Here is a 27,740-nt window from a genome sequence, read left to right as displayed (position 1 = left end):
ATTATATCTGTATAATTAAAGTAAAATTCATAAAATAATACAGCAGAACTATTAATAAGTCCATTCAAATACATCCATTAACCACACAATATTAAATTACTAAAAATTTCAAGTGAATCATAGTTGGTACCTATAAAAATTCATTTTTCCCATAGAGATTACATTGTACCGTGTCCGAAGATCCGTGTCCGTGATCCTCCCACTTTGCACTTCGTTAACTTAAGTTATTGGTCCGTAAAATTAATTAGCAATGTCGTATTAATTAGCTTTCAAATGAATGTAAACTTCAAGGATTATGATGCTGTCTTCATAGTTTAATTAAAGAGAAAAGTTGAAATTTTCAGTAAAAGTGTCACACCTCCCACTTTTCCAGGGTCCCAAGTCAAGACACACGGCCTTATGACCGGAACGCCGGGCATAAACGTTGTGTATGCCCGCCTATCGACCAATCACGCATGCTGTTATATAGCGAGTATGTATGAACTCGACTTATGGCCTAAAACGTGACCCCTATTTTGCACGTATAATACACATGTCACTTGTATGACCCACCCTAGGACCCCCGGGGGATGTGCGTCTTGGTTGGGTCATTTACCAACCAATTAGTGACGCAGGGTACGGTCATTTACTCAATATGTGCGTCACAACATACCCAGAGGGGTGCGTCAGTGTCAGTCACTTTACCTAGGTGCGTCAATGGTTATAGGTGCATCAGTGTCAGTCAAAATACCTAAATGCCTAATGGTGAGTCAAATTTGCGTCATGAGGACAGTCATAATCCTTAACATGTGCGTCATAATTTTGACAAGGGGCTCAGTCATTGTCGGCAAATGTCCGTCATTGTTTAGACGCACATGTGGGTCATGGTATAGTTAAATCCGACGCACCATTGTAAAGTGACGCACCACCCCCGGGGGTTATGGGGTGGGTCATACAAGTGACACGTGTATAAGTCTATGGAAAGCTAATTTTGTGTTATTAGAGAGCTTGCGAAATGACGTTACTTTAACTTTAACTTTAACGTCTAGAGGATTATTGAGGATTATGTATTCAATACCACCTTGCATAATCCTCTATAATCCTCTAGACGTTAAAGTTAAAGTTAAAGTAACATCATTTCGCAAGCTCTCTATTTTGTGTACCCTAAATTCAATGTAAAACATACACTTGTCTTAAAAATCTTGAAACCAATTGAACCAGGAACTTACCCATTCCGTGCCACATTACTAGAGGCAGGGTTGCATTTGCCTTCGATTTCATGTGAACCCCATAGCCCTGGCAAACCCCCACAAAAACAGCAATCAACAACACAGCAAATCTCTCCATTTTTGTTGTGGATTTGTGAAAAGAAGGATGGTTGTTATTCGCATGCATAGAAAATGCTGGGATCGAAAATAAGCAACCTGCTTCGCACAGATTACTGAACACGGGTTCCTGAAGATGAGGTTGTATGATCCTTTGTCATATGACTTCACATGTGACATAGCGTTTGCAGTGTTTGTTATTGTGATTTTAGGAATACTAGGCAAAATGTTCAAATTGTTGTAGTATTCAAATGCTATCAAACAAAATTTGTTACGTTAAAAGCAAAAATACTAAACAAACAAGCCAAACGTGATAGGAGTATTTGAAGAGTCATATTTTTCCATATTTTGTAAACACAAACAGAACTTATTTATAGAATCACTACAAAACAATATGTCAGCGCCCTTGTTTTGAAAAAAAAAAGTAAGTGCAGAGTTTTCACTTTTTAGTGCATTTTAAAGTAACATTGAGTTTATTCTCAAATCCATTGTATCTTAGAAGAATAACGATATAGCCAGTGTGGCTGGAAGCTGATCTGCAAAAAGAACATGACTAAAAATGAGCTCCACTGAAGAGTTATAACACTGTCGACTGTGAATTCATATATCAATTGGCATTGCTGATGATTGCCATTGCTGGCTGCTTTGATTGTATCAGTATTTTTTTAAAAAGTTTTACATTGTTTCTCATTATTTTTAGTCTTTTTAAGGCCAGCTTGAGTGACTGAGAGATTGTACCACCATGAGCATTCAACCGCTTAAAATGTGAGTATATTTGATATTAAAGTGGCATTTCGTGATCCACAGCACAGCCTCATCCCCCACTTTTCCCCAAAAAGTTGAGATTTTTACACCACTGGATACCTCTGGCTACATAATGTTTATGTACCAAATATTTCTTGCAGATTAATTCGTTTAGCAAAAATATCGCTAAATTTGAATTTCGTTCTGGTGCACCAGAACGAAATTACTAACACATTGTCTATGGAGCAGTGTAATACACATAATCGAATACTGGACACTTCATCCCCTGGACACTTCATCCCCTGGACACTTCATCCCCTGGACATTTCATCCCCTCGTGTTAAAACGCTTCTTTGAGCGTGACAGTCATGACAGTGAATCAAGAATGCATATGAATATAATAATTGAACTTAGAAGGAACTAATATAAGGGAATTAATCATCTTATTTATCCAATGTATGCACCGTGTTCTGTATGAGCTATCACCAGCTGATCACACGTATAATAATCGATCAATGTTGAATGGCAGCAGGGCCTATAATAGACTAATAGTTAATAATAGTTTATACATTCAATGAATTTACCTAAATTCAGCCACTGCCCCACTCCCCAGAGCCATGGAACATGGAAATAGTAGATGCCCCCCGCTTGGCACTTTTGTCGTCTTAAGCCACTTGTGAGAATTGATATGGGAATATTCTAAGGATAATCATGGGGATTAAGCCCTTATATCAGTTATCTCCCCTGTGCGTGTATGACTTTAATTGTTTCCCATTGTCATACTTGAATGCACACTGACCACAGAATGTTTTCTTTTTATTTGAATTAGTTGTTTGGAGGTTTTGTTTTGAAGGACCATTGACTATGACAGAATATCCAATTTAACAATTATGAAGTCGGCTTTTCAAAAATCGCCCAATATTTAATGGATTTTGCGGGTGAGATTTTCAAAGTAGCCAAAATGTCGCGAAATCGCGGGAGCACTTCGTTTACTTTCTTGCTGATCAAAATCAAAAATAGTATTGGCCTACCATTCCTTTCTATACAATTTTTTATAACCATGAGTTTTAAGTCAGCTTTCAATCAATCAACCCAGAACACCCTCCCGGGTCCGTGGATAACGACTGGTAATGTAGTCTAAGCTATTTTCTATTTTCATCCCCCGTGACCACCCCCTCCGTGCCAATGTATAATGTCGTGTAGTTAGTGATCTTTTTAATCAACCCCAAAACAACCTCTTTCGTAGGCCTACATCATGCATTTTTGTAAAATTAGTTGATTTAAAAAAAAAAAAAAAAAAAAAAATAGATAACGACTGGTAATGTAGACTAACCTATTTTCAGCCACTGCCCACTCCCCAGAGCCATGGAACGACATGTTGTTATGTTATTTTTAATAAACCCAAGTGAACCTACATGAAAAGAGAAACTTGGCCCCCGCCTGGCACTTTTGTCGTCTTAAGCCACTTGTGAGAATTGATATGGGAATATTCTAAGGATAATCATGGGGATTAAGCCCTAATATCAGTTATCTCCCTGCTGCGTGTATGACTTTAATTTGTTTCCCATTGTCATACTTGGATGCACACTAACCACAGAATGTTTTCTCTTTATTTGAATTAGTTGTTTGGAGGTTTTGTTTTGAAGGACCATTGACTATGACAGAACATGGAAATAGTAGATAAGAATCTTATCTACTATTTCCATGGACAGAATATCAAATTTAACAATTATGAAGTCGGCTTTTCAAAAATCGCCCAATATTTAATGGATTTTATGGGTGAGATTTTCAAAGTAGCCAAAATGTCGCGAAATCGGCGGGAGCACTTTGTTTGTCATGGGACTAAAGTCAAAAGTGGCCCAATTGGGCAACTAAAACTGGCAATATAGTTATATGTATAGATTCCAATGAATGAAAGAGTTCAACTTCCTGTAACCATTCGGCTGACGGCTATTGTTCCTATTGTATAACATGACATTGCACTAAATCTAATCACCTCATCAAGTGGACAATACAAAAATATTGCCATGAACCTTCCCTTGGGCCTATATGCAGACATATTTGATCACTTTTATCACTATAATATAACATACTATCCACATGACATAACATTAACAGATACATGGTTCCCATAAAAATGTAGGCCTACTAATTTTGTTAGATGAACAACTAAGTAAATAATAATAAATAAAGAAACAAACAAAATAAATAATAAATACATAAATTATAATAATTATAAATAAATAAACAGCCTATAAACAATACACAATAAATACATAAATAACAGGAAGAAAGAGAAGAAATACACTTTAGCTAAGTTAAATAGTCCAGGCTAATATCAACAACAACAAAAAACAAAGTATAATAAGTAATATAAATAATAATAATAAAAATATTAATAATAATATATTGACGATAGGCCTACCCGGTAAAATAACAAAATAATAATACTTTTAATAATAATAATAGGCGTAATACTGAATTAGAATCATCTGTGTCGGGGGCCTACACGCACTGTTCAATAGGTAAATTCATTGCACTATTGCCATTCAACATCGATCGATTTTTTATACGTGTGATCAGCTGGTGATAGCTCATACAGAGCACGGTGCATACATTGGATAAATAAGACTAATTTTAAATAAAGATTAATTTCCTTATATTATTTCCTTCTAAAGATCCTAAACAATTATTATATTCATATGCAATCTTTTTACTGTCACGCTCAAATAACGCTACAATAGCGTTTTAACATGAGGGGATGAAATGTCCAGGGGATGAAATGTCCAGGGGATGAAAATGCGAGGGGATGAAATGTCCAGTTACCACATAATCATGCATAACTCGCAAACGCAAAATCGGAATCAACTGAAATTTTGGAAATAAGCTTTTTCGTGGATATCTACTGAAAATGTCATAAAAAGAGGATGCTAGGATCACGAAATCCTCCTTTAAATCTAGACTCGTGCAGTTCCAATAATTGAAACTCCCGGCTCCGACCGGGAGTTCCAACAGGTGCTGTGTATGTGTTTATATGTGTTTTATAATGTGCATTAACATACACACTTAGCCGTCAGTACGAAGAAATCGTTGCTCCAAAATGATTGCAAATTACACATTTTGTAATCATTTTTCACCACAAAATAGGATATATGAAAATACAGGTCAGGTGAGCAATGTATGAATATATGGCTACAACTTGAGAACAAGTCCTCAAACGTTCGAAATTTGTAGTTACTACAACTGATCTAGACTAGAGTTCTAGACTACGTCTACGGTATAGGTATAGAGTGCTTGCACGGAAGGTCATTAGTTCAAATCATCCTCCAGACACGCTCCAGAAGATATGCAAATGCATGGAGTACAAAAGAATACTTTGATCAATACCAGTTAAACCCGGCCCCCAACTCAACCCAAAATTGGCAACCATGAGAGTTACCAAATAGCGCGGAAAAGGGGTAATTTTTTTACCAGTAGCAAGGACCGCGAAATTGGCAAAATAGGGGGTATTTAAGTTGGGCTGTCTGCGAAATTTGACCGTGAAATCAGCAAAATAGGGGGTATTTAATTTGCACTGTCCGCAAAATTTGGATAAAAGGGGTATTTTAAAAAATCTGGTAATTTTATGGCAATATTTAGTGTCATTGAAAAAGGGGTGTTTGAAATTCTAGTCATTGAAAAGTGTCTGAAATGCTAGTCATTGAAAACTACAAAAAAGGGGTTGTTTTTGGCCAAATTTTGTCCTCGATTTTGTATGAAAAAGGGGGTAATTTGATGAAAAATCATTGCAAAGGGGTCTTTGAAAGATTTGGTAATTCTCATGGTTGCCAACTTTTGTGTTGAGTTGGGGGGGGCAGGCAGTTAAACAGGTGATTTGTATTGTACTGCATGCATTTGCATGTCTTCTGGAGCGTGTCTGGAGGATGATTTGAACTAATGACCTTCCGTGCAAGCACCCTATAGTCAGATGTGATCAAGAGACCCCAGGCAAAAGACAGTTGCAATCAAGTTCATGATCTTAATCTTGCACATGACACAGTATGATGCCCATATCCGCTGCCAGTGCCGTACTATTTATGTTGACTTTCCTATTCGGCGAGGATAACAATTTTGACATCCTTGACCTTGTCTGTTTAGTGTTTACAAACAGAAAGAGACAAAAGACCTGTATCTTTCTGCTTGTCCAAACACTCAAGTATCAGAAGGATGGTTCACAATAGAGTGATTCACACAGCATGGATAGGGGATTAAAAACTGTGAAGTAGGACCATGTTCTTCTTTTGTCCAATTTGCCATTAAGATTTCAAATGGAAACAGTTCTGATGATGATCATGTCAGAAATTAATCTTTTGTTCTGGGACTGATTGTTCGGACTAATCCGAATTTTTTTTAAAATTTTATTATTATTTTGCAAAAAAAAAAAAAAAAAAAAATTGTAGTCAGGGTCGGGCCTACTTTTAGGGTCCGTCAGATTATGCCATCAAACAATTTTTTAGGCCTAATCCCCATGTAAATCCCAGTACAATCCCTACGAGTGCCCCACATTTCCCACGATGGGGTTGGGAAAGTACTTGAAAAGTGCACAAGGCACACTATCGCAGTAACAAACTTTGGTATTTTCTGTAATGGGAATTAATCTAGCTTCCTGTATACATGTAGTAATATTTTTATGCTATTTGCACCACTTAAAGATTATGGTTTAGGCCAATGGAACTCGATTATTAGTTTCCGATTGGATGTTTGAAAAAAAGGATGAGGTCGCTATTTCATTATTCGGTCTCTTTTCATTATCCATTATGTCAACAAAATCAATGATTTTATGAACAGCTTTCTCCAAATTTAGGTACCCCACCAGTACCAAAGTATATATTGTTGATGAAAGACCATTTCAAAACAGGTATTAATGCTTAGATCATCATTACAGACATTTTGCAACAGATTGAGAAAAGATTTGAATTTGTTTTTATTAAAAGGAAAAGAAATTTGCAAGTTTTGTAATCACTAGAAACATGATGAGGTAATCCGTAAATTTCCATTATTTACCACATCCTCTACCCCTACAACTAAGAAAAACTGCTGATTATGATCAGCAGGGGTTGTCAGACATTTTGAGAGTTTCAATTTTGGTTATTTCCATCTCAATTTTCAGATAATTGACTTTTTTATAAAAATAATGAAAGTTTTGGTCAAATTGAAAAGGTGATGCGGGCGGTCAATAGGAAACTAACAATCAAGTTCCATTAGCCTAATATTGTCATACCATATTTTCATTTGTGTTTGTTTTGCAGACTCGTGACTGGCGATGTAGCTGGGAAATTTGACCAGTTGTTCAACAGAGTGAGAAAAAAAACAAAAAGGCAGGGCCTTTTGAGGTAGGAATATCATTTTGAAATTGAATATTTTCAAAATTGTTTTCATTACAAAGAGAACTTAAAAAATTGAGTGGTCAGACACATGTAGCCCAAAATGTGCAGAGTTATGGACAAATGTAGGTTGCCAGATTGTGTCAAAGTTGTGTCATTACTCTCTGAAAACAATACATGTACAATGCACATGTATTAGGGGTTCATTCATATATTTTCATGACTAAAGGGTTGTTTATGCCCGAGGGGCTGCAACCCCATTCATACATACCAGAACATTTAGTGATTCTAATTTCATCAAAATAATAACAAAAAATTGCAAGTAACATTATTTTTTGTAACACTGCTCTCCCTCTTGTAATCTTGACTAACAAAACGAGCAGCTCTATTCTGCATGGATTCTAGTTTTTGTTTGAGTTCTTTTGTGTGAGGATCCCATACTGATCCACTGAATTCCATACAAGGTCTTACCAAAGATTTGTATGCCATATTCTTTATATTTTGGGAGCAAGAAAGTTTCTGCTTGAACGAACCCCAGAGTTCTGTTTGCTTTTGCTACTATCCCATTTACGTGTGTGTTCCATGTTAATTTTGAATTCAATGTGACACCCAAGTACGGGTGTTCATTTGTTTCAGCCAGAGTTGTATGATTGAGCATGTATGTGTATGTTTGTGGCGCTCTTGCGTGTGTTATTCTTAACACGAAGCACTTCTTGGCATTAAAACTCATTTGCCACTGTGATTGCCATTTGGTGAGTGTATCCATGTCTTCTTGAAGTTTGCTAGCATCCTCTGGACCAGCTATCTTTCTGTACACCATACAGTCATCTGCAAATAACTTCATGTGTGAGTTTATGTTTTGTGGTAAGTCATTTATGTATAACAAGAAATCCATGGGTCCAGTTACTGTGCCTTGGGGGACACTAGATTCTACTTTTATCCACTCTGAGTTTTTACCATCCATAACAACCCGTTGTTTTCTCTGTGTGAGAAATGCTTCTGTCCATTTCATTGTTTTCCCTCGAATCCCGTAGCGTGACATTTTCAGCAATAATCTTTGATGGGGCACTTTATCAAATGCTTTCGCTAAGTCCATTATAAAATCATGTCAACCTGTTGTTTTTGGTTTAACTGCAAAGCTATATCCTGTATGGTGTTGGTAAGCTGAGTTTCACATGAATGAATCCGTGCTGATTTTCACATTGGACTTAAGTATGTGTTCAAAGATTTTGCTGCACACTGATGTTAAATTCACTGATCTATAATTCCCTGTATGAGTTCTGTCACCCTTTTTATGCCTCCACCGGAGGTATTATGTTTCCTGGTTGTCCGTCCGTCCGTCCGTCCGTCCGAGCTTGTGAGTGCAATTTCTCGGAACTGGTAAGGCGTATAGTGATGCAATTTGGTGGAGGGGTGGCAATTGGGGGTCTCCAAATTTAAGCAGGTTTTTGTCGCAAAATATGGTAATTAAGTACCTAATTTGCATAATTTATGCATATCAAGCAAAATAACCTTGTGCACAGATTATCTGGAGATCTGTGCGAGTTACAGTGATGAAACTTGACCTGATTTGCTTTTCAGCGCAAAATTTGCATAATCGCAAAGGTCATTGTGAGGTCATTTCGGTCATCCGGGTCAAATGGCCATATATTGTTGCAGGTTCATGAAATTTGGTGGGAATGACTACTGTAGGAAGAAAAAAATGTCAAGGTCATTTTGGGGTCATCCGAGGTCAAATTGCCATAGATTGTCGCAGGTTCATGAAATTTTGTGGGGATGACCACTGAAACAAGGCAAAAATGTCAAGGTCATTTTGGGGTCATCCAAGGTCAAATCGTCATATATTGTCGCAGGTTCATGAAATTTTGTGGGGATGACCAGTGAAACCAGCGCACTGAATGGTCTATTGTTCTATTGTGTCCGATTTGAGCGCTGACATATTGGAAAATGTTGCCAATCAATATTCATGAGAGTGTACATTGGGTGACTTGTGCTTGGCAGGTGTAAAATACATCTGACTGGGCGATTTAAATACGTAACGCATAAAGTCATGGACATCATCGAATGGCTGCCTATAGTGCTGTTAGTGTTAGGCTTATGTGGGGGGGGGGGCTGAGTTTAGTTTCTATAATAATTATTATAAGGCCTACATTTATTTGTCATTCCTTTCTTTTCCTTTCTCTTTCCTTGCTAAAGTATCACTCCCTCTTCTTATCTCCCTTCCTTCTCCATCCCCTCATACTTTTGTCCCTCTTTCTCTCTTCCTCCAGCCCCCCTCTCATTCTTCATGTCCCTCCTCCACCTCTTCCTCCCTCATCCCCTCCCAAGACCTCTCACAAAAGAGCTGCCCCCCCCCTTCAGTACGCTACTGTTTATGACATTCTCCTTCTTAAAATAAAATAAAATGTCAATTTGTGAAACAACTTTTATATAGGCCTATACCGGTATACTTATTATATGTTACATGTATACGTAGCTATTACCATTATACAGTACTAGACATGCAGACATGGCAGCCTTGATGTGTAATCATTCAGTAAGCGCATTCAATTTATTTAAATGAAGCACCTACAGTCAGTGGGGTGACAACGAACTGCATCAGCAGCTAATGTGTGCCTTTTGTGCTTACGGCTACTCAATCACACCCTTGGGTGGTATGACAACAAAGGGTACTTTTCGTTCCAGTAAGCGCTTTCACGGGACTTTCGTTTGATCACTTATTGACAGTAGCCTGCTAGGTAAAGCGTTAATACACTGTCGGGTCAGCTTACCGATTTAATGGCGGAAGCCCTTTGTCCCAAACAAAAGGTACCTTTCGATGAATAGCTTGTCAGATTTCAAATCGGCACAAGTGAACAATGCGTTACATAATCTGTTGCCTCTCCATCTTTAAAAGCTCCATGAGTGAAACGACCTAAAAATGTCAAGGTCATTTTGGGGTTATGTGGGGTCAAATCGCCATAGATTGCTGCAGGTTCATGAAATTTGGTGGGAACAGCCACCTTAGTGAGACAAAAATGTGAAGGTCATTTTGGGGTCAAGTGAAATTGCACCGGTTAAAATGATGGGCGTCAATGTGGAGGCATTGCGGCCGACGCTTTGCATCGAGAACCGCGCAGGTCAAGAACCGCGAAATTCTAGTTGAATATAGGAGTTATGTTTGATAGCAGCCAATCGGATGGTACCACTCCAGTATCGTATGACTATTATCATCAATTAGGGATTGCGCATACATAAGGAACTTTGTTTAGAATTGCCATAATTCCAGTAATTATGGGTTTTCCCATGGGAATACAATCCGCAATTCAACTTATGCAAGGATTTTTGTAAACAATTTGCCTGAATCAAAATTAATTTATGATCTTTTAAAATAATTATTATGGAAATAAAAATCTAAAGTTCTGTTCTCTCTACAGATGTTGCTTTGTGTTGGAGACTTCTTTGGTGTGGCAGCATCAGCCCAAGCAGAGTGGAAAAAGTACCAAGATGGGGAAGAGAAAGGTAATATCTGAACAAGATTGGAACAATCAATTATGTAACAACTAACAAATAAAAAAGATTTTCATTTTTCACCAAACCATTATTATTTTATCTGATTATTTAGGGGATAAAATTTTAATGTTACACTGGTCCACATTAATGTAACACTTTGTAAGACTTCAGACTTGCAATTAATAATACCTTGTAGAAATTCTCCCCGTAGACCTCCTCGTGGAAGTGTAACACAGGTAATATCATAGATAATATCATAGATTGATGAGGATGTCAGCATTGAGGCCATCTTGCTGAATTTGGTATAGGGTATCACTGGCCTTTGGTCCATAAAGTAACCAAGATATACATTTGTGACATGTCATGTCAAAAACAGACACTTTTGGGCAGGTTATCAATTTTGAGGTTTTTTCATATCTAAAATATAGAGATGTTTTGCTCCACAACCGTTTTCCCCAATGAAATTGGACATTTCTAAGCGAAGATATTGAGTTAGTAAGTTATGGTATAGTTAAATTGGAAATTGATATATCGGCCTTTAAAAATATTATTGACAATGTTGAGAGTAGGAATTACCTTGAAAATGTCTGAAAAAAATACAAGATACCAGTTATATTCGGTCTGAAACTCTCAGACAATATTTTAAACATTAATAACATCACAAATTCGCAACAAAAACAAATTGTGAAAAAAATCGCCCCTGGGCAGGTTTTTGGCTATTTCTCCACGATCCTGCCCCAAAGTGTCTGCTTTCGATATACCACTTCACATTCACTTAGAATTGTCTACTGCCCTTCCAATACTTTCTTGCAATTATTCTTGTTTCATTTGTGCTCATTAAAATTGTGCATATTAAGTTTTATAAATGTTTTTAAAGATTGTTTGATTTTTGTTTGATTTCGTAAATGTTTTTAACCCTTTTACTTGATTTGACAGTTCCAATGCCAACATATATTCTTGGAGCCAACAAAGTTGAACATTTAAAGTTTTTTGCTGAGCCAAATGGATGTGAAATTGCTGAAAATGTCACATTTTTAGGTAATGTAGAGTGTCCACATAGGTTAATCATAAATAGTGTATATATACATGCTTACTTAAAACATAGTTGCATACATGCGTTACTTTAGGACTTTTATTCGCATGGGTAAATGGATTTTATAAATAGATTTTCAACAGAAAAGGTCAAGTCACATGGAAATATGCCCAATTGGGGTATCAAATAGCAGGTTTAGCAGCTGTTTGTTTGTTTGTTTAAACGGTCACTCTGTGTGGAGACAGGCTTGGGTCCTGATGGGATCAGGCTCAAACAAAACGCTCAAGCCACAAGCCAGGCTAAAAAGCCTATATAAGCATGGGGCCTGTATGGAAAGAGAAGCGAGAAACAGATTTGAAGACAAAGAACAAGGAAAAGAAGGCCACTGCCATCAATCAAGTTAACAATTTTACTGTCAGCCTTTGGGTCAAGAGAAAGGAAGTACTTAATTTAATCTCAACTGCCACTGAGGTTATTTTCAATCGCCTGTTTCCAGGTATAAAGAAAGGGACATTCACAGGAACATCAGGTCTTCAGCCCTAGTTTAATAAATTGTTATTTTCAATCACCTTTTTCCAGGTAAGAAAGGCACATTTACAGGCACATCAGGTCTTCAGATAGCATACATGAGTGGTATAGAACAAGAGGATGCAGCCATCAAAGAACCACATCATTTCAACAAAGCAGACGTGGATGCTCTAGGCATGCCATTGGTCTCTGACTCCAAGTTTCGTGGAGTGGATGTACTGCTGACATCACAGTGGCCTCTTGGTGTGGCCAAATACGCAAGTCCACCTGTAAGTTTGCCATATTATTAATATATTTTTTGCTCTCCTCTTCCATGTGGCTTCTTTTATCCACTGCCCAAAGCCAAAATATAATGATCTTAAAACATTGGTTAACAGACCTGATTATCTGGCATATTTGTATTGTTTCCACATCACCAACTTACACCTAAATGGAATAAGCCAAATTTGTTGTGTTTGTCAAGTGTCAGGTCAACAGAGCAATTTCGACCCAATTCACACATCTATTTCCCCATAGAGCTCCACATTAAACAGCCAAAATAGCCAGTAGGTTTTCTTTCCCTTTACCATGTTATTTTGGTTTTAAATGGACTCAAACCTTCCCTGACAGTTATTACTAATATGATTTCATATCGGTATCTTAAGTTAAGAATAACAAAATTAAAATTTTACATTACATTTTACATTATGGTTTAATATGTTCTCCTTATAATCACCTCCTAATTTATTAAATTGCTGCTCTTTGCTGTGTGATTAGCAGCAACTGATTTATTTTGGTGGTTTCAATGTCACTTTCTCATCAACCTGAACCCTAGTGTGCACCAAAATGTACTAATTTCATGAAGAAAAATATGCTTTGAGAGAGAAGTAATTCATTGGTAGAGCACCAGCGCAGTCATCTTCGGAGCCTTATTTCACCCTTATACAGATGAGCACTCCATTACAATGCCTCTTTGAAGGTGTCTTGGGAAGTATTTCTTGAACTGCACATCTCCTTGTCTTGGGTAGGCATCAATTGATTCTCTGAGGTCTCTGGACTTAGGACCAGACTCTGGTGGGTTAAACCAGCATTCTAAGAATTTCATAATATAATTGAATCCATGTGTATTTGCCTCCAGGATGGCATCAATGTGGAAGGTCTCCAATCCACAGGATCAGCCTCTGTATCGGACCTAGTGTTAGCATTGAGGCCACGCTATCACTTTGCAGGGATGGAGGGATGCTTCTATGAAAGATTACCATACAGAAATCATAAGGTGCTGGCAGAGGGTGCCAGACATGTAACTAGGTTCCTGGCACTTGCTAAAGTTGGCAATAAAGAGAAGAAAAAGGTTTGTTTGTTTGTATGTTTATACTTTTACAAGGTACTTCTAAATGAGAGATAACAATGAATGTCACATTTATTTTCTTTATTCAGGGGCATATCCAGGCTTCAATACACTGTCCAGACATCCCTGGGTGCTGAAGCCTTGATATGAACTTCATACATGGAATCAGTCCCTGGAAATCCTGGATTAAGATATTTATAACATCATTTTGATACATTTTGGTGCCATTTGAAATGTTTTTTTTTGCCACATACTCCTGGGTGTGCACACTCTGTCTGCATCTCCTGGATCATCATCATCATCAGTCGGCTGCACAACAGGCGACTACAAGCTTTCTCCAACTATTGCAATCTTGGGCAAGCGATACAATTTTGTTTGGCTGCAGCATCCCTTCAGTATCTCCCAGGATACTCTTCCCATGTGGTGGAATATAAAGGGCATATTCTTTCACAGAAAATCTCCAGATTCAGAACCAATAAACAGTAAGCTCAACTGTTAGGTGTCACTCCGAAAAAGTTCGGAGGATTAGGCTGATAGGTTTGATGATCTGGTTGGTAATGCGGCTATTCCAGTATAAATCCATACACTGCCTGTGGAAGTCATGACCTTTATCTCCCACATAGGGAGTGTAGATTTCAAATGGAGTCACCCTTTCTGGTAATCCTATTTGAAATTCACACCCCCCTGTGAGGAGATACCCCTGTGAGGAGACCTTTAAAAAGTCATGTATTCCATAGGGGGTATATGGATTCCACTTTTTATTGTGTACTTGTCATTTTCAGTATCTTTATGCATTCAACATCATCCCAATGAACAAGATGGAGAAAGAGGAGTTAGTGAAGCAACCACAAGATGTTACAGAGTGCCCATACAGCTGGTCAGAAAGAAAACAACAAGAGCAAGAAAGGGTAAATATGACCTGTACATGTCTCATTTCAATAGATATAATCATGACAAAGTAGTTTCATGGTACCCGATGCAGTCCTGTCGTTTAAAGGTGGGTGAGCGACCCTTAAAAAATAGCAATATCATTATTTTGACCCACTTCTGTTTTCATTACATTCAGTTCCCTCATCAGAGAAACATACCTAAACCGTGATTCGGTATGATAATTAGCACACTACATGTATGCATGTATGTGAGAGTATGTTGTTTAGCCCAGAAATGTAACAAACTAGCTGTTACAGAATGTGTCCCCACAACCTTTTGATAATGAAGCAAATTATCGCGAGTACAACTGTGTGCACACTATCTCTACATAAATTTTATAACTGTCAGTACTCAGAAGAGTGATTAATCTGGCCATGCATCATGAACTGATGGAATGCTCAATATCTGCATCATAGAACCATTACTACGTGATAGCAAAGCAGAGTGATATGTATGCATATAAGGCGTCGAAAAAAAGAAACCCTGTTCTACGGGTGGACGGACCTTTCCAAGTAGGGTCGGTCGGTCGGCTTTTTTTTTTTTTTTGAAATGACCCAAAAAACCCACAAAATCTGTAAATAATTTGCAATTTGAGAAAATACAAAAAAATAATTTGTTCCTGAAATTTCTGAAATTTGGGTCGGCATTCATTTGTACAAGAAAAATTTTTCCCCCAATTTGTTCAAAATCTGGGTCGGTTGGGCCCGTAGAACAGGGTTTTCTTTTTTCGTCGCCTAATATACAAAAAATACTGCCATGAGAGGTTCTGGTTAAAACTATGGGCCCCGAGGTGAGATCAATAGTACTATTTAAAAAAATAGTATTAATTGATCTCAACGAGGGACCATAGTTTTAACCAGAACTGCGAATAAAGGCAGTATATATTTGTTTTATATATTTCGATAATATGTTCTTTGTTCATTGATTGCTTAAAAGAAAATTATTTGACGTTTTGACTCTCCAGCTTCTATCCTGAGTGAACAGCACGACCAATTTAAGCACAACCTGTATTTTGCCCTTCAAAAAAAATCATATAGGCTTAAATCGAGCTAACCAATTACAGCAGCGCGAAATCACGCTATGGCAGTTTCGTGTGCATGAATTGTTCTATCGCATCGAATGCGCACACACAGAAGGCATGGTCAAAAGTACTATTTACGGCTTGGAGGTACTATTTACGGCTTGTCCGGTACATTGAAAATACTATATACGGCTTAGAGGTACTATTTACGGATAGGAGTACTGATGGTAGAACTATTATTGGTCATGTGATCCACTTTTAACCAATCAATGAACAAGAATATATTAATGAAGTATATAATATGTGGATTCTGGGTTTCTCTACTGGAAGTCAGTTTGACCGAAATTACCCTTTCATTTTGTATCCTTGAACAACCTATAGCGTACGTCGCATTGGAACATGTATTGTATACTCCAATGATTACATGTGTGGGGTGATCACGAATGCACTGTGAGACCCAGCATATTATATTGTGGTAAGGAATTTCGGTCAAACCGAAAACCAGGATGCAAATATTGTTGTGTGCTTTTGAGGATTCACCTTTTATTATATTTCAGCCTGATATGTCCAACCAATATTTCTTCTCAACCGGTCAACATGGTCAGGGCTCAGGCCATAGAGGCAGAGGTAGAGGTCATAAGAGGTCGCATGAAGGCCAGAGGATGCCTCGCAAACCACGTAAGCATTACTTCAATCTGTTTATAAGCATTTTAGAGTGAAAAAAAGAAGTCATTTTAGCATGGCACATGGATTATAGACCCTGTGCTGGATTCACAATTATACCTTTTATTGGGGGGTTGTTTATATAAGTTTTGTCTTAGAAATGAGCTTACATCAGCAAGAGCTTGCACACACATGGTATTAACATAAAATAAACCAAACCCTTTCACAAACCAACAAAACTTCAAGTTTGAGTGATGTATTAGGCCTATAAAGTGAACAGATTCAATAAGTTGTACAATCTGCCCTGTTGTGAAAATAAACATGGTCAATGGGTGGGATATTCTAAAAATATTATATCGACCCCCCCCCCCCAAAAAAAAATCTGTGAATGTGTCTTTCAAGCCACACTTTTGACAACCCATTTCAGTGGATATCTTTTTCCCGTCTTTTAACACCTGTATGACAACTCCAATCTTATTGCAGCCAAGCCAACAGGTCCATGTTGGTTTTGTTTAGCCAGTCCACAAGTAGAGAAACACCTTGTAGTCAGTGTGGGAACCACAGTAAGTATCATTCATTGCATTGATTACTAATAATATTATATTTATGGGTTCAATGGAAAGAATATTTTCATGAGGTGAAATATGGACTTTCCATTCAAGAAGGCTTTGCTGAGTCGAATGGAACAGTTCATATTTTCACCGAATGAAAATATTCTTTCCATTGAACAAATTATAAACAGTATTTGTTTTATATAACTCATTTATAAATTCCTTTTCTTCTACTTAACTTTATAAATCACCAGGAAAACAAAATAAATTAAAATAACATATAAGCTATATTTATTTTTGAAGCAGCGCTCACACCTATAATTGGTGAGTCAAGGTGGTCACCGTGCTCATTATACAAATGCATATGTCAGGATTGCCATGGTGCAACGGAAAATTGACTATTGCACTGGCGCAGTGTGCAATAGTCTTCTTCTAAATATAGTAAAAATATTCAACAGTAATTGTCCAATGATGATGATGATCAAGACTACTTTTAATTACCTGCCTTAGGAGCATAGGATGGTGTGTCCCTTCATTCTCTGATGAGTCATCCACTCTACATTGTGCCTGATGTTCACAATCCTGTAATGGCATCCCTATGTCATGTTGTACTCAGGGCTGCTGCTATTGGGGTATGGGGGTGCGACACCCCTCAATTGTAACTTTTGTTGGCAAATATTAACTGTTATCGGCAAAGCCATTGCACTATCGGCAAATTAATAAAGCCATATTTAAATTAAATGTGTTACCAACTTGCGGCGTTGTTGTTATATTGCAATATGGCTATTGTTAAAGTAATAACAATTACCAATGAAAAAAAAATTGGATAAAAAAATTTTGCCCCCACTTTTTAGATTTGCGAGCGATTTGAGGTGTACAATTCACAGTTTTATTACACCCCCAATCAGATTGGTCTAGCGACGCCCCTGGTTGTACTGGGCCTTTCGATTTGGAATGCCCAAAACCTCTCTCGTGCCAAGCACTCCATCTGTACCCAGTAACCACAGGTGTTTTGCTGGCCTGGACAACAAAACTGCATATGACACGGTTTCAGATTTGAAGCAGGTTTGACTGCCAAAAATGGCAAAATATAAAGTTTCAAAAAATATTGTTTTAAATATGTTTTCTAGACTGAAATTTTCTGCAGAATTCATTTCTGAAGTCAGAAATGCACAATCTGTCATTGTTTTCCTGATATGAGCATTACAGTAGAGGCATATGCTTTTGACGGAAATAAAAATATGAGATCCATAAGTGACAACATCATCACAACATATTTGAACTCTATTGGCACACTCATAAAGGCTCTGCAAGGCTCACATCATGTTGTAGTGCAAGTCTGACATCTGATTGGTGCACACACATTGAATATAGGTCACATGATTGCGCAATATTACAGGTACTAATTGTTCCCGATTTTGCTCAAAAATGTCAATTTGTCAAGGAGTCAATTTGATAAAAAAATTAGAACTAAAAAAATATGCATTTTAGCACAAGTTTGGTACTATATCCCTGTAGTACTGTATCATGGGAATAACTGATTAGTTTTTTAAACATGTCGCCCTCATATATTTTTTTTTGTGATTTTTCGAAATGCCAAATTTTACGTAATTTACAGATGTCACAAATTGATAAAAAAATTAGAAAAGAAAATTGAGAAGGAATGGAAAGATATTAATGTTATACCCAAGTAGGAACTTATACTGTGCATAACTGATTAGTTTTTCAAGCCTATAGCTCTTGTAGTTTTCTTGTAATCCCGATTTTTATAAATGGCGGGAATTTTTTACACACATCAAAATTTTAAGGGTAGGGGAAACATTTTTACATTTTGCAAGTCTTTCCCTTAGTTGAAATGAACAAAGTGAGGTATCAAATGAAAGCCCATTCAATATTGCATAGACTGGTAGGTCAACCATCACTGTACCACCCTCCTATCAAGAGTTATGATTTTTCAAATCAATTTTTTTGCCGAAAACGGCTTATTTTGGCATGTCAATTGTCACGAGGCATGTCATATTTGAATGATTCTGGCGTGCAAATGATTAAGTCAATCACAAAACAAATACCTGAATCCATCAAATAGTACCCTCAGCTGATATGTTAACATTTTAAAGGGCCATATCTATGTATATTGTAGACTCTATGAGTATACAAAGTTGGCATGTGAAAATTTTTGTCACCCAAAAAGTGTGTTTTTCGGGCAAAATCGGCCACAAATCAACATTTTGTAGCAAAACGATGTACGATGCATGTGTTTTGACCAAAAAATCATGTTCTACAAACAATTTTACCCTAGAAAAGACACCTTAGAAATTAAACATAGCTATTTTCACTCTGGGGTGAATTTTTACACACTTTGGCAGTGAAACCTGCTTCAAATCTGAGACCATGTCATATGTATGAGTTTGGGCGATTAAGTCATCACATCACATGGGTTGCATGCATGCACAATTATTTTACTTTGAAAGTTTTATAGAGTTAGGGTTCAGATCATTTGGAATGTGTTTTTATAATTGTACCTATATTTTTGTCATTCTCATAGACATATTTAGCATTAGCTAAAGGAGGCTTAGTTCCTGACCATGTGCTCATCACACCTATTGGACACTACCAATCAACAGTAGATCTACCACAGGTGAGTAGACTTCTGTATACCAAGGCCCAAGGGCAGTGTTAGAATCGAGGTTGGCACTGGTGAAAATTGATGAAGGTCAAATCTAGATGATTGTTAGGTCTAGGGGCCTGAATGGCACTTGGAAATGTTGGCTTATGACCGGCACTGTCAATAAATAACCATTAACTCTTTAGCTGGATTATTATGTTATGTGTGAATTTGAGTTTATGCTCATAAAAGGTGACAAAGGCCCTTCCATTCTATTTTCAAACAGCACCTGAATGGCCCTTTAAAATGTTACTTCTAACGCCACCCCAGCATTTGCTGTGCATCAGCCTCAGCAGCTATGTGTCATCAGAATTAGCATTTGAATGAAACTGTGTATATAAAGGGGACACTCAGAGATAGGTAGAAGCAAAACCACAATCTTTCCATGATTTTCTGGTTATTTGCATATTTATTATCATGAGACCTCCAGGGGGACAGAATTAGTTGGTTAAATGACGATGTGTCTATATGAGTGACGTCATATTGCATACCCTCTATTGAATTTGCAGGATGTTATATCAGAACTGGAGCAGTACAAGTCAGCCTTAAGGAAGTTGTTTAAGTCTGAAGGAAAGACGTGCGTCATATTTGAGAGGAATTTTAGGACGCAACATTTACAGATCCAGGTAAGGAGCCGTATCAATTTGACATAAGTTGAACAATTATCATATCACATTCATTATAGACATTTTGTGGAAGGTGGAACTAGTCTTGACAAAAATGTTCAACAGTTTCATATACATGTATATAGTAATGTGTCAAATAGTAAAGCTCCTAAAACCCTGCAGGTTTTGGATTGATAGTTTTTCAAATGGCAGAAGCTTGTCAGTTTTTAGCTAAGTGCTTGCGTGAAAAACAATGCATATACATGTAGCCTTATGAAGGATTCAGGATGATGAGGATATACAAGGCGATCATTTCTTGTGTAAATTTATTCATACAAGTGCAAATATTTTTTTAAAGGTAATACTAGGGAAGAGATGCATTGGCCTATTCCATTTGAAATCCATAAACCCCCTATAGAAAACATAATATTAATCTCCTACACAGTGGGTGTAGATTTGAAATGGAGTTGCCCATTCAGGGAATTCCATTTGAAATACACACTTCCTGTATGGGAGATTAAGGTCACATCTTCTTGACTATATACATGTAGGGGGTGGATTTGGCCATTAATCGACAGGTGGTAACTAACAATAATTGAATTTTGAGAGATATAAAGATCAACATTTATTGACACATAAAATTAATTGTATTCTCTGTACTTGGCAGGTTGTACCAGTCAAATTTGATTCCATGATGGTTGACATTAAGGATGTGTTCTTGGAACATGCTGAATCACACAAACTTGAACTGAATGAAATACCCAGGCATAGTGACTTGAAACAGGTTTGTATGAAAGAAAATAGCACACTGGAAAATGATAGCAAATGGTGATCAAATAAGGAAACATATTAAACCAAAAGAAGCCCTATAATAACTAGTATAGTGCCTTATTTGAAGTTGGTCGAAAATAATAAGAGCATAGGAAATACATTATAAACATTTTTAAGGCCCTTCCTCCCTAATAAAAACTAGTTTGTGCATAGGATTTCAGTAATCTTTTGTTTTGTTCCTTGAGACATGGCTATGGTATGGTCATTAACTATACTGTGCTTGGATGAAAGTACTATGTATATGTAATATGAGTAGGAAAATAAAGTACAGGTGGGATTTTTTTTTTCAAACAAATTAACCAATAAAAAAGTTTCAGCAATATGGTTTTTCATAATCAAAAAATTGATAAGGTATGGAGACCAATCATTTTGATACTGCTTGTATTGTAAGTTTAATTGTCAAATGTACTTTTAATTGAATCAGCATTTTGTGGGTTCAATTTAAGACTGTCAGTCTCACAAAAGACCAAGAAAAATGTTATGGCACTTGTCTAGGCTTATCTCATTAGGACAAACTCTTACACATGATCTCTTGACTTTGCAGATTGTATCAGTCGGTGCACCTTACTTCTATGTGGAGCTTCCTAATGGTGATAAACTCTTACACAGGGTCAAGAAATTCTTCCCATTGCAGTTTGGCAGGTAATTTACTTTGTCTTCATTTCAGCATATTGAGCTATTCCAGTTGAAATCCATACACCCCATGTAGATGACATCACCGTAATGTCCCACACATGGGGGACAGACTTCAAATGGAATAACCCATTCAGGTAACCCCATTTCAAACTCCCTACGTGGAAGATTAAGGTAATGTCTTCCATAGTTGCTATATGGATTTCAGTTGGTATGATTAAAAATCGCTAGTGATCAAACACTGGCTTGCAACTTGACGCTCGGACATGCTAGCGACTTTTGGATTAGATATTTGCAGACGTTCTGCTGATCAATGATGTCGTTAAAAAGGCTACGCTCCTAGCGATTGGCATGCTAGCGACTTATGGATTAGATATTTGCAGACGTTCTGCTGATCAATGACGTCATTAAAAAAGCTAGCGACTTATGGATTAGATATTTGCACGTCATTAAAAAAGGCTACGCTCCTAGCGATTGCTTAGTATGATGTACCCTTAGTACTATATTCAAGAAAAGTCTTAATAATTTGGAAGATTGAGTGTGAGAAGCATTAAAGGGGGGTAACCCTATTGGTTTTGGATATGGATTGTCTTTAGAATTACATAATAATATCAAATATCTCCCCCTTTATGCTGCTTTGTGAAAAAAGGAGAGCATTTTCAGCGTAAATGTGAATAAATAGCCAAATTTGCAATCCAATACCTTGCATACGTGAATTGCATTCTGGGTAGGCATGCAACAACAACAATTCCCGTTCGTATGACGAATGCTGACATGCTGCAATGCCCGGCCCGTATTGAACGGAAAATATTTGTTTTTTTTTTTTTGTTTTTCGTACCGTTTCAGAAAAAAAGGAAACAAAATATGTTTCCCCTTGCGATATGTACATTTCAAATGAATATAAAAAAGGTTTGGTCAAAAAATGGAGAAAAAAAAAACTTCCGATACCGGGTTTTGAACCGGGTACATCTAGGGGAAAAGAACGGCGCGCTAGCCAATTGAGCTATTTCACCAACTGAAATAATCAAGGAATTGTTTTAATTATATACTGGCGGACCGTCTCCTCAGCACTTAGCGTAGTTCGCTTTTTTCTCTTCCCATGATCCGAAGTAATTTTTATTGTTTACAAACTGGTATACCTGTAAAACCCGCTGTGATTCATGATTTCTCCGGAAATACATCGACTTGGAGCGTCAAATTTCAGGATAGTAATGAGAAAAATAGTATCTATTATGTGATACCAAAACCTCATCAACAATGAAAAAAATCGGGGATGATGCTGTCGATCGGGTTACGGACCTTTAACCAATGCAAACATGGCTTTTCAATGTAATGAAAATTGCTTAACATTACTGTCTGTTGACATAATAATACAATACAGACGGTTTAAAGCCCGTCTGCGCATCATTTTAGACGGGGAGTTAGCTCCTGGGATGGGCAAAATTAATGCCTTTGACAGATGCTACATTATAATTGCAGGTGTTGAGAAAGGCTGTTGACATTTTTAGTAGACCAGATTTGCAAAACAAGACAACACATATTTGCACTCTTTGAAACACCTATGGGCTGTAGAAGTCTGGTAAATGTTTTAAAAGTCAAATTAGGACAGGCAATTTTTAATATTCAAATGATGGATAAACCTCAATTTCTAGTTAAGATCCTGGGTAACATGCTTTAATCTCAACGTTGTATGTAAAATTATGCATAATTATATCACCTTTTGCTTTATTTTTCACTCTTTTTCTGCAGGGAAGTGTTAGCAAGTAGCGAGATCCTTGACATGACAGAGAGAGCAGACTGGAAAGCATGTGATGTCAGCAAGGAAGAAGCAACAGATATGACAGCTGTATTCAGGGAGAAATTTAACAAATTTGATTTCAACGCTGTTGATGACGATGATGAAGACTAAAGCAGGATTATCTGAACAGCTTCAGCGCCACTTTTTCCACCATCAAAAGTGTGTTTTTGGTATTACACGTACTTGAAAGATTGCTTTTTTCTCATTGACATGAAAAAGCCATAAAAAAGTTGTTTGGTTGTCCTTGATTTCTCTGTAGAAGACAGGGTCGGTTAGTCGGTCAAAAAAAAAAAAATTTAAGCATGACATTTAATCTCAATTCCTAACAACACTGTAGAAATGGCTACACAAGCTCTCACAACTATAGTAAAACATACAGTCTCTTTGCAAATGAATTTTTATTTTTACTTTTCGTATTTGGCTTTGTGTAATGGTGACACATACCATGTTGACAGTAAAAAAGAAAATTCTATTACAGACACCATACACTCTCACAACTATAGTAAAACATACAGACCTTAAATAGCAGCTTGTCTAACTATCAGAACACTGCTACAGAAATGATTTTTTACATCTCCGGTCAGAGTACAAGTCACTTTATGCTTGTGGGAAATCACACGTAGTATCCCGGTTGCAAGCTGTGAATTATCCTTTCTATGTGTAGGCAGCAGAACATAGTATTGTTGTAGAAAAATGATGAAACTTAGCTGAATTAAAAAATAAAACAATATTTGGATATTTTACTAGGTTAAAATAAATTTTGAGTCTCTTAAAATCATTTGTGTCCATTACTTTATATAATTACATTGCTTGAAAACAAATTATAGCATATATTTATTTTGAGATTTTTTACATACTAATATATTCTTGAGAATGCATTTTGTATGTTGTATGTAAAGAGGTTACTGCCTCATTGACAACACAAATTGTTATGTTGTATGCAGCAAAAAGATTCCAATGTGGGAATTGGTTGTGTGGGATGATGGTATTTCATTATGGAAACATGGAAGGAAATTTTTGTGATTTGGATATGATTTTTCCAATTTTTATGGTTAACTAAAAAAAAAAATTGAAATTTTGTTGGGGTCAGCATAAGAAGTTGGGTCGGTCGGTCAAGGACAACCAAACAATTTTCTTGGCTTAATTGGCTTGAAAATGTCTGCATTTTGTAAACCAAAATATTTCTCAAAATGGGCTAACCACACTAAACAGAAACAGATGCAGAGAATTTGAAATCACTTTGCAGGGTCTTAGCTAGGATTCACAAGGACCCATCTATTTCTTCAAAACTGCTTGTCCAATGTGAAAACATAAACCAGACCTCTGCACCACCTGGGGGTTCAGTCAGTTCAAATAACTATTGCTTTATTACAACAATATCTGTTATTGAAAAGAGACATTATTGTGAGCACTATGGTAAGTTTATCTGCTCTACTCCCTATAAAAATACAGCACTAATTTTTTGGGATTAAAATATATCCTGTTTTGCCCAATGAAACATGGCTAAATCCTTATGCTTTAGTTAGTCCTAACTGGAAATCAAAGTAAAATTTTAATATTTGGCCAATTTTTGGAAATAAACATGCGTTTTTAAGGTGTTTTTCGTATGCTGTGATAAACAAGCCCAAAGACTTTGTACTAAGACTAATGTCAGTTTATGCATTCTAATTCTGGGAAAAGGCATGTTTCATTTTTTTCACCAATCATTTAATTATAGTAACAAAAAAATAACAAAAAAAAAAGAGGGAAATTTGAGCAACATTTTGTCAAATACTCAAGATTTTGAGTGCTTAGACTTGTTCCAAGCCTTTTTCCAAGATTTTTGTGACTCGATTGTCAGAAAACATGCCAAAAATGCATGTTTTTGGCTCTTTTCAAAAAATTAGTAAAATATTGAACTTTTTCTTTTATCTCCAGTTAGTACTAAATAAATGATTAGGATTGAGATAAGTTTCATTTGGCAGACCTTGATAATATTGTTTTAATCCCAAAAAATAAGTGCTGTAGTTTTCTGGAATGGGAAGTAGAATTGTGGTGGGGATTAAGTTTCAGATCCAGAATTTAAACTTCTACCACACTGGTATGCCCCTGAATAGAAAGAAGAATAGGCTAATCCCAAGTAATGAAGTAATACACATATATGGCCTCTGGCCCAAGAGAAAAGAAATTCTGAGTTCACACTATTGTTTTTTTACAACATGTTTTATTTCGGAGGGGGCATTAAGTAATTGTGGCGAGTTGTTTGATAAACCTTTTTTAAAACATTACTTTTATGTGAATTTTATCTTCAAAGAATAAGTAAATGTATTTTAAATGGGAAACTGGCAAAATAGGTGTTTTTTTAATCACATCTCTCAACAACAAAATAATGTATTTTTAACTAGTAATTAAATGTTTGTTTAAATGTACAGTATATATTTTTCTGAACACTGCCTCTCTTCTTTACTTGTTTGATTCGATGTATTTGTACCAACATAAGTCATGAAAATGTAGCAAGTTTGTTTTAATGTTTCTTGTTTTATCATTGTGTTTCCAATAAGGCTGCAAGTAATACCTTGGAAATTGAGTCCCACTTGGAAAATTGCATGTCTGGGTAGAGAAACCAGTAGCTGGATACCTTAAAAGGACATACTAGTAATTTAATACATTCACAAGTCTTGCCCTGACCCAGTTGGCGTAAAAAAATTGCCTGCTAAGTTGAATGGCACCATAGTGAGTTGTGGTCCTAGTGGTAGCCACAAAATCCAATTACAAGAGGCCAGATGTCCATGTCAGAAAAGGCTGTTGTTTAACTTTTTACATTAAATATTTTGTGTATATTGTCAATAAAAATATCATAGATACACAACTGTTTGGGGACCATTTAAAAAGAAATAAGTGCAAATTTTGCACTCCACTTGGACTTGGCTTGGTCAAATCCTTGTTGGTACTTGTACCCTGCTGCATGGGTGGGTACCTGCCTGTTAAATTACATGCACTATAGGGCTGAGACGAATATAACTAAAAAGATAAGAAGCAATGCACTTTTACTATTGTTCACTGTGAACCATGTCTTGCATGACATTATACAAATACCTCAAACAATTTCTTTAATTAAATTGTCATACTTCCTATTGTGCAATCACAAAAAGAACATAATCAGTACATGCACAAACATCCAATTCTTAATATGAAAAAAGAATAAAGAATAAAACTCAGGTTGCATTAATTTGGCAGGAATTGCTACACAAAATGAGCCAAAATTCACAAAATTATGTCAAAATCTGAAAAAAGAAGAAGTTTACATTACATTTGGACATAATTTAATGAACTTTGACTCATTTTGTGTATCAATTCCTACCAAATTAATGTNANCTATGAGTTTGATTTTTTTCNTATTAAGAATTAGATGTTTGTGCATGTACTGAGCATGTTCTGTTAGTGATTGCACAATAAAAAGTGTGACAATTTAATGGTTCACAGTGGACAATGGTAAAAGTACATTGCTTCCTATCTATTTAGTTATATTTGTCTCAGCTATAAGGTACCTGGGCACAAAATTACCCAAAAATCACAGCCTTAGTTTGCAAGAAGACACCAACAATGATAAAAATAGCAACAACCATATATTTCTTGCCGTGGGCTTTTTAATTCAAATATACATAAATATTTTCTAATATCCTACTTATATTTAATTTAGCATAATAAGTTTCCTGCATTTATATAATTTAATGCCCACTATAGTTGGAAATATAAATATGCAGTCGTTGTTGTGCAGCAAGGATAGTTGTCAGGTAAGGTGTTGGAGCAATGTATGATCATCCATCAGAATGACCATCTCTAAATATATTATTAATTGTGAGTAACCTATAAACCTTAATCCAAATGCTAATCCTATAGGGGCCACAACTTATATGTCCCCCTAAATACTTTTTAAAATAAATCGAAAAATATTTGCCGAAATGCAAATATGTAAAAAGATAAGTAGCCTTATTTGTTTTACACATATGGACCAAATTATAGCGTCACACGTCATTGCGTTCACTCACAATGGTTCATTATGTAAAAAAAGAGACCGTTTAAACAGTGTTTGCATCTGATTCCATAGGAATCTCAAACAATACAGTAGGCCAGGCCTATTCATGTGTTTGTTAAAGAAAACCTGACCGCTTTGGACTCAGGTGCAACTTTTAAAATGGCCTCTTTTCTTACACAATTAGCCATTGTGACTGAACACAATGATGTGTGACGCTATAAATTGGTCCACAGAAAT

The 27,740-nt window shown here is 36.5% G+C and overlaps 1 protein-coding gene across 1 annotated transcript; it reads left to right on the top strand.

Moving 5' to 3' along the window:
* Positions 1-1,694: 1,694 nt before the first annotated feature.
* On the top strand, positions 1,695-25,909 carry LOC140166452 (CWF19-like protein 1). The gene is given in 16 exon segments (XM_072189927.1): positions 1,695-1,728; positions 2,005-2,069; positions 7,337-7,392; positions 7,395-7,420; positions 10,828-10,912; positions 11,840-11,941; positions 12,516-12,733; positions 13,582-13,794; positions 14,574-14,699; positions 16,300-16,420; positions 16,889-16,968; positions 19,502-19,594; positions 20,131-20,247; positions 20,894-21,010; positions 21,602-21,699; positions 23,440-25,909. Coding segments are annotated over 15 exon segments (1,635 nt in total). The 5' UTR covers positions 1,695-1,728; positions 2,005-2,046; the 3' UTR covers positions 23,600-25,909.
* Positions 25,910-27,740: the final 1,831 nt, after the last annotated feature.

The sequence above is a fragment of the Amphiura filiformis genome, chromosome 12, assembly GCF_039555335.1.
Source record: "Amphiura filiformis chromosome 12, Afil_fr2py, whole genome shotgun sequence".
NCBI classification, from domain to species: domain Eukaryota; kingdom Metazoa; phylum Echinodermata; class Ophiuroidea; order Amphilepidida; family Amphiuridae; genus Amphiura; species Amphiura filiformis.
Note: the sequence above shows the minus strand (reverse complement) of the source record. Positions and strands in the feature narration are given on the sequence as shown.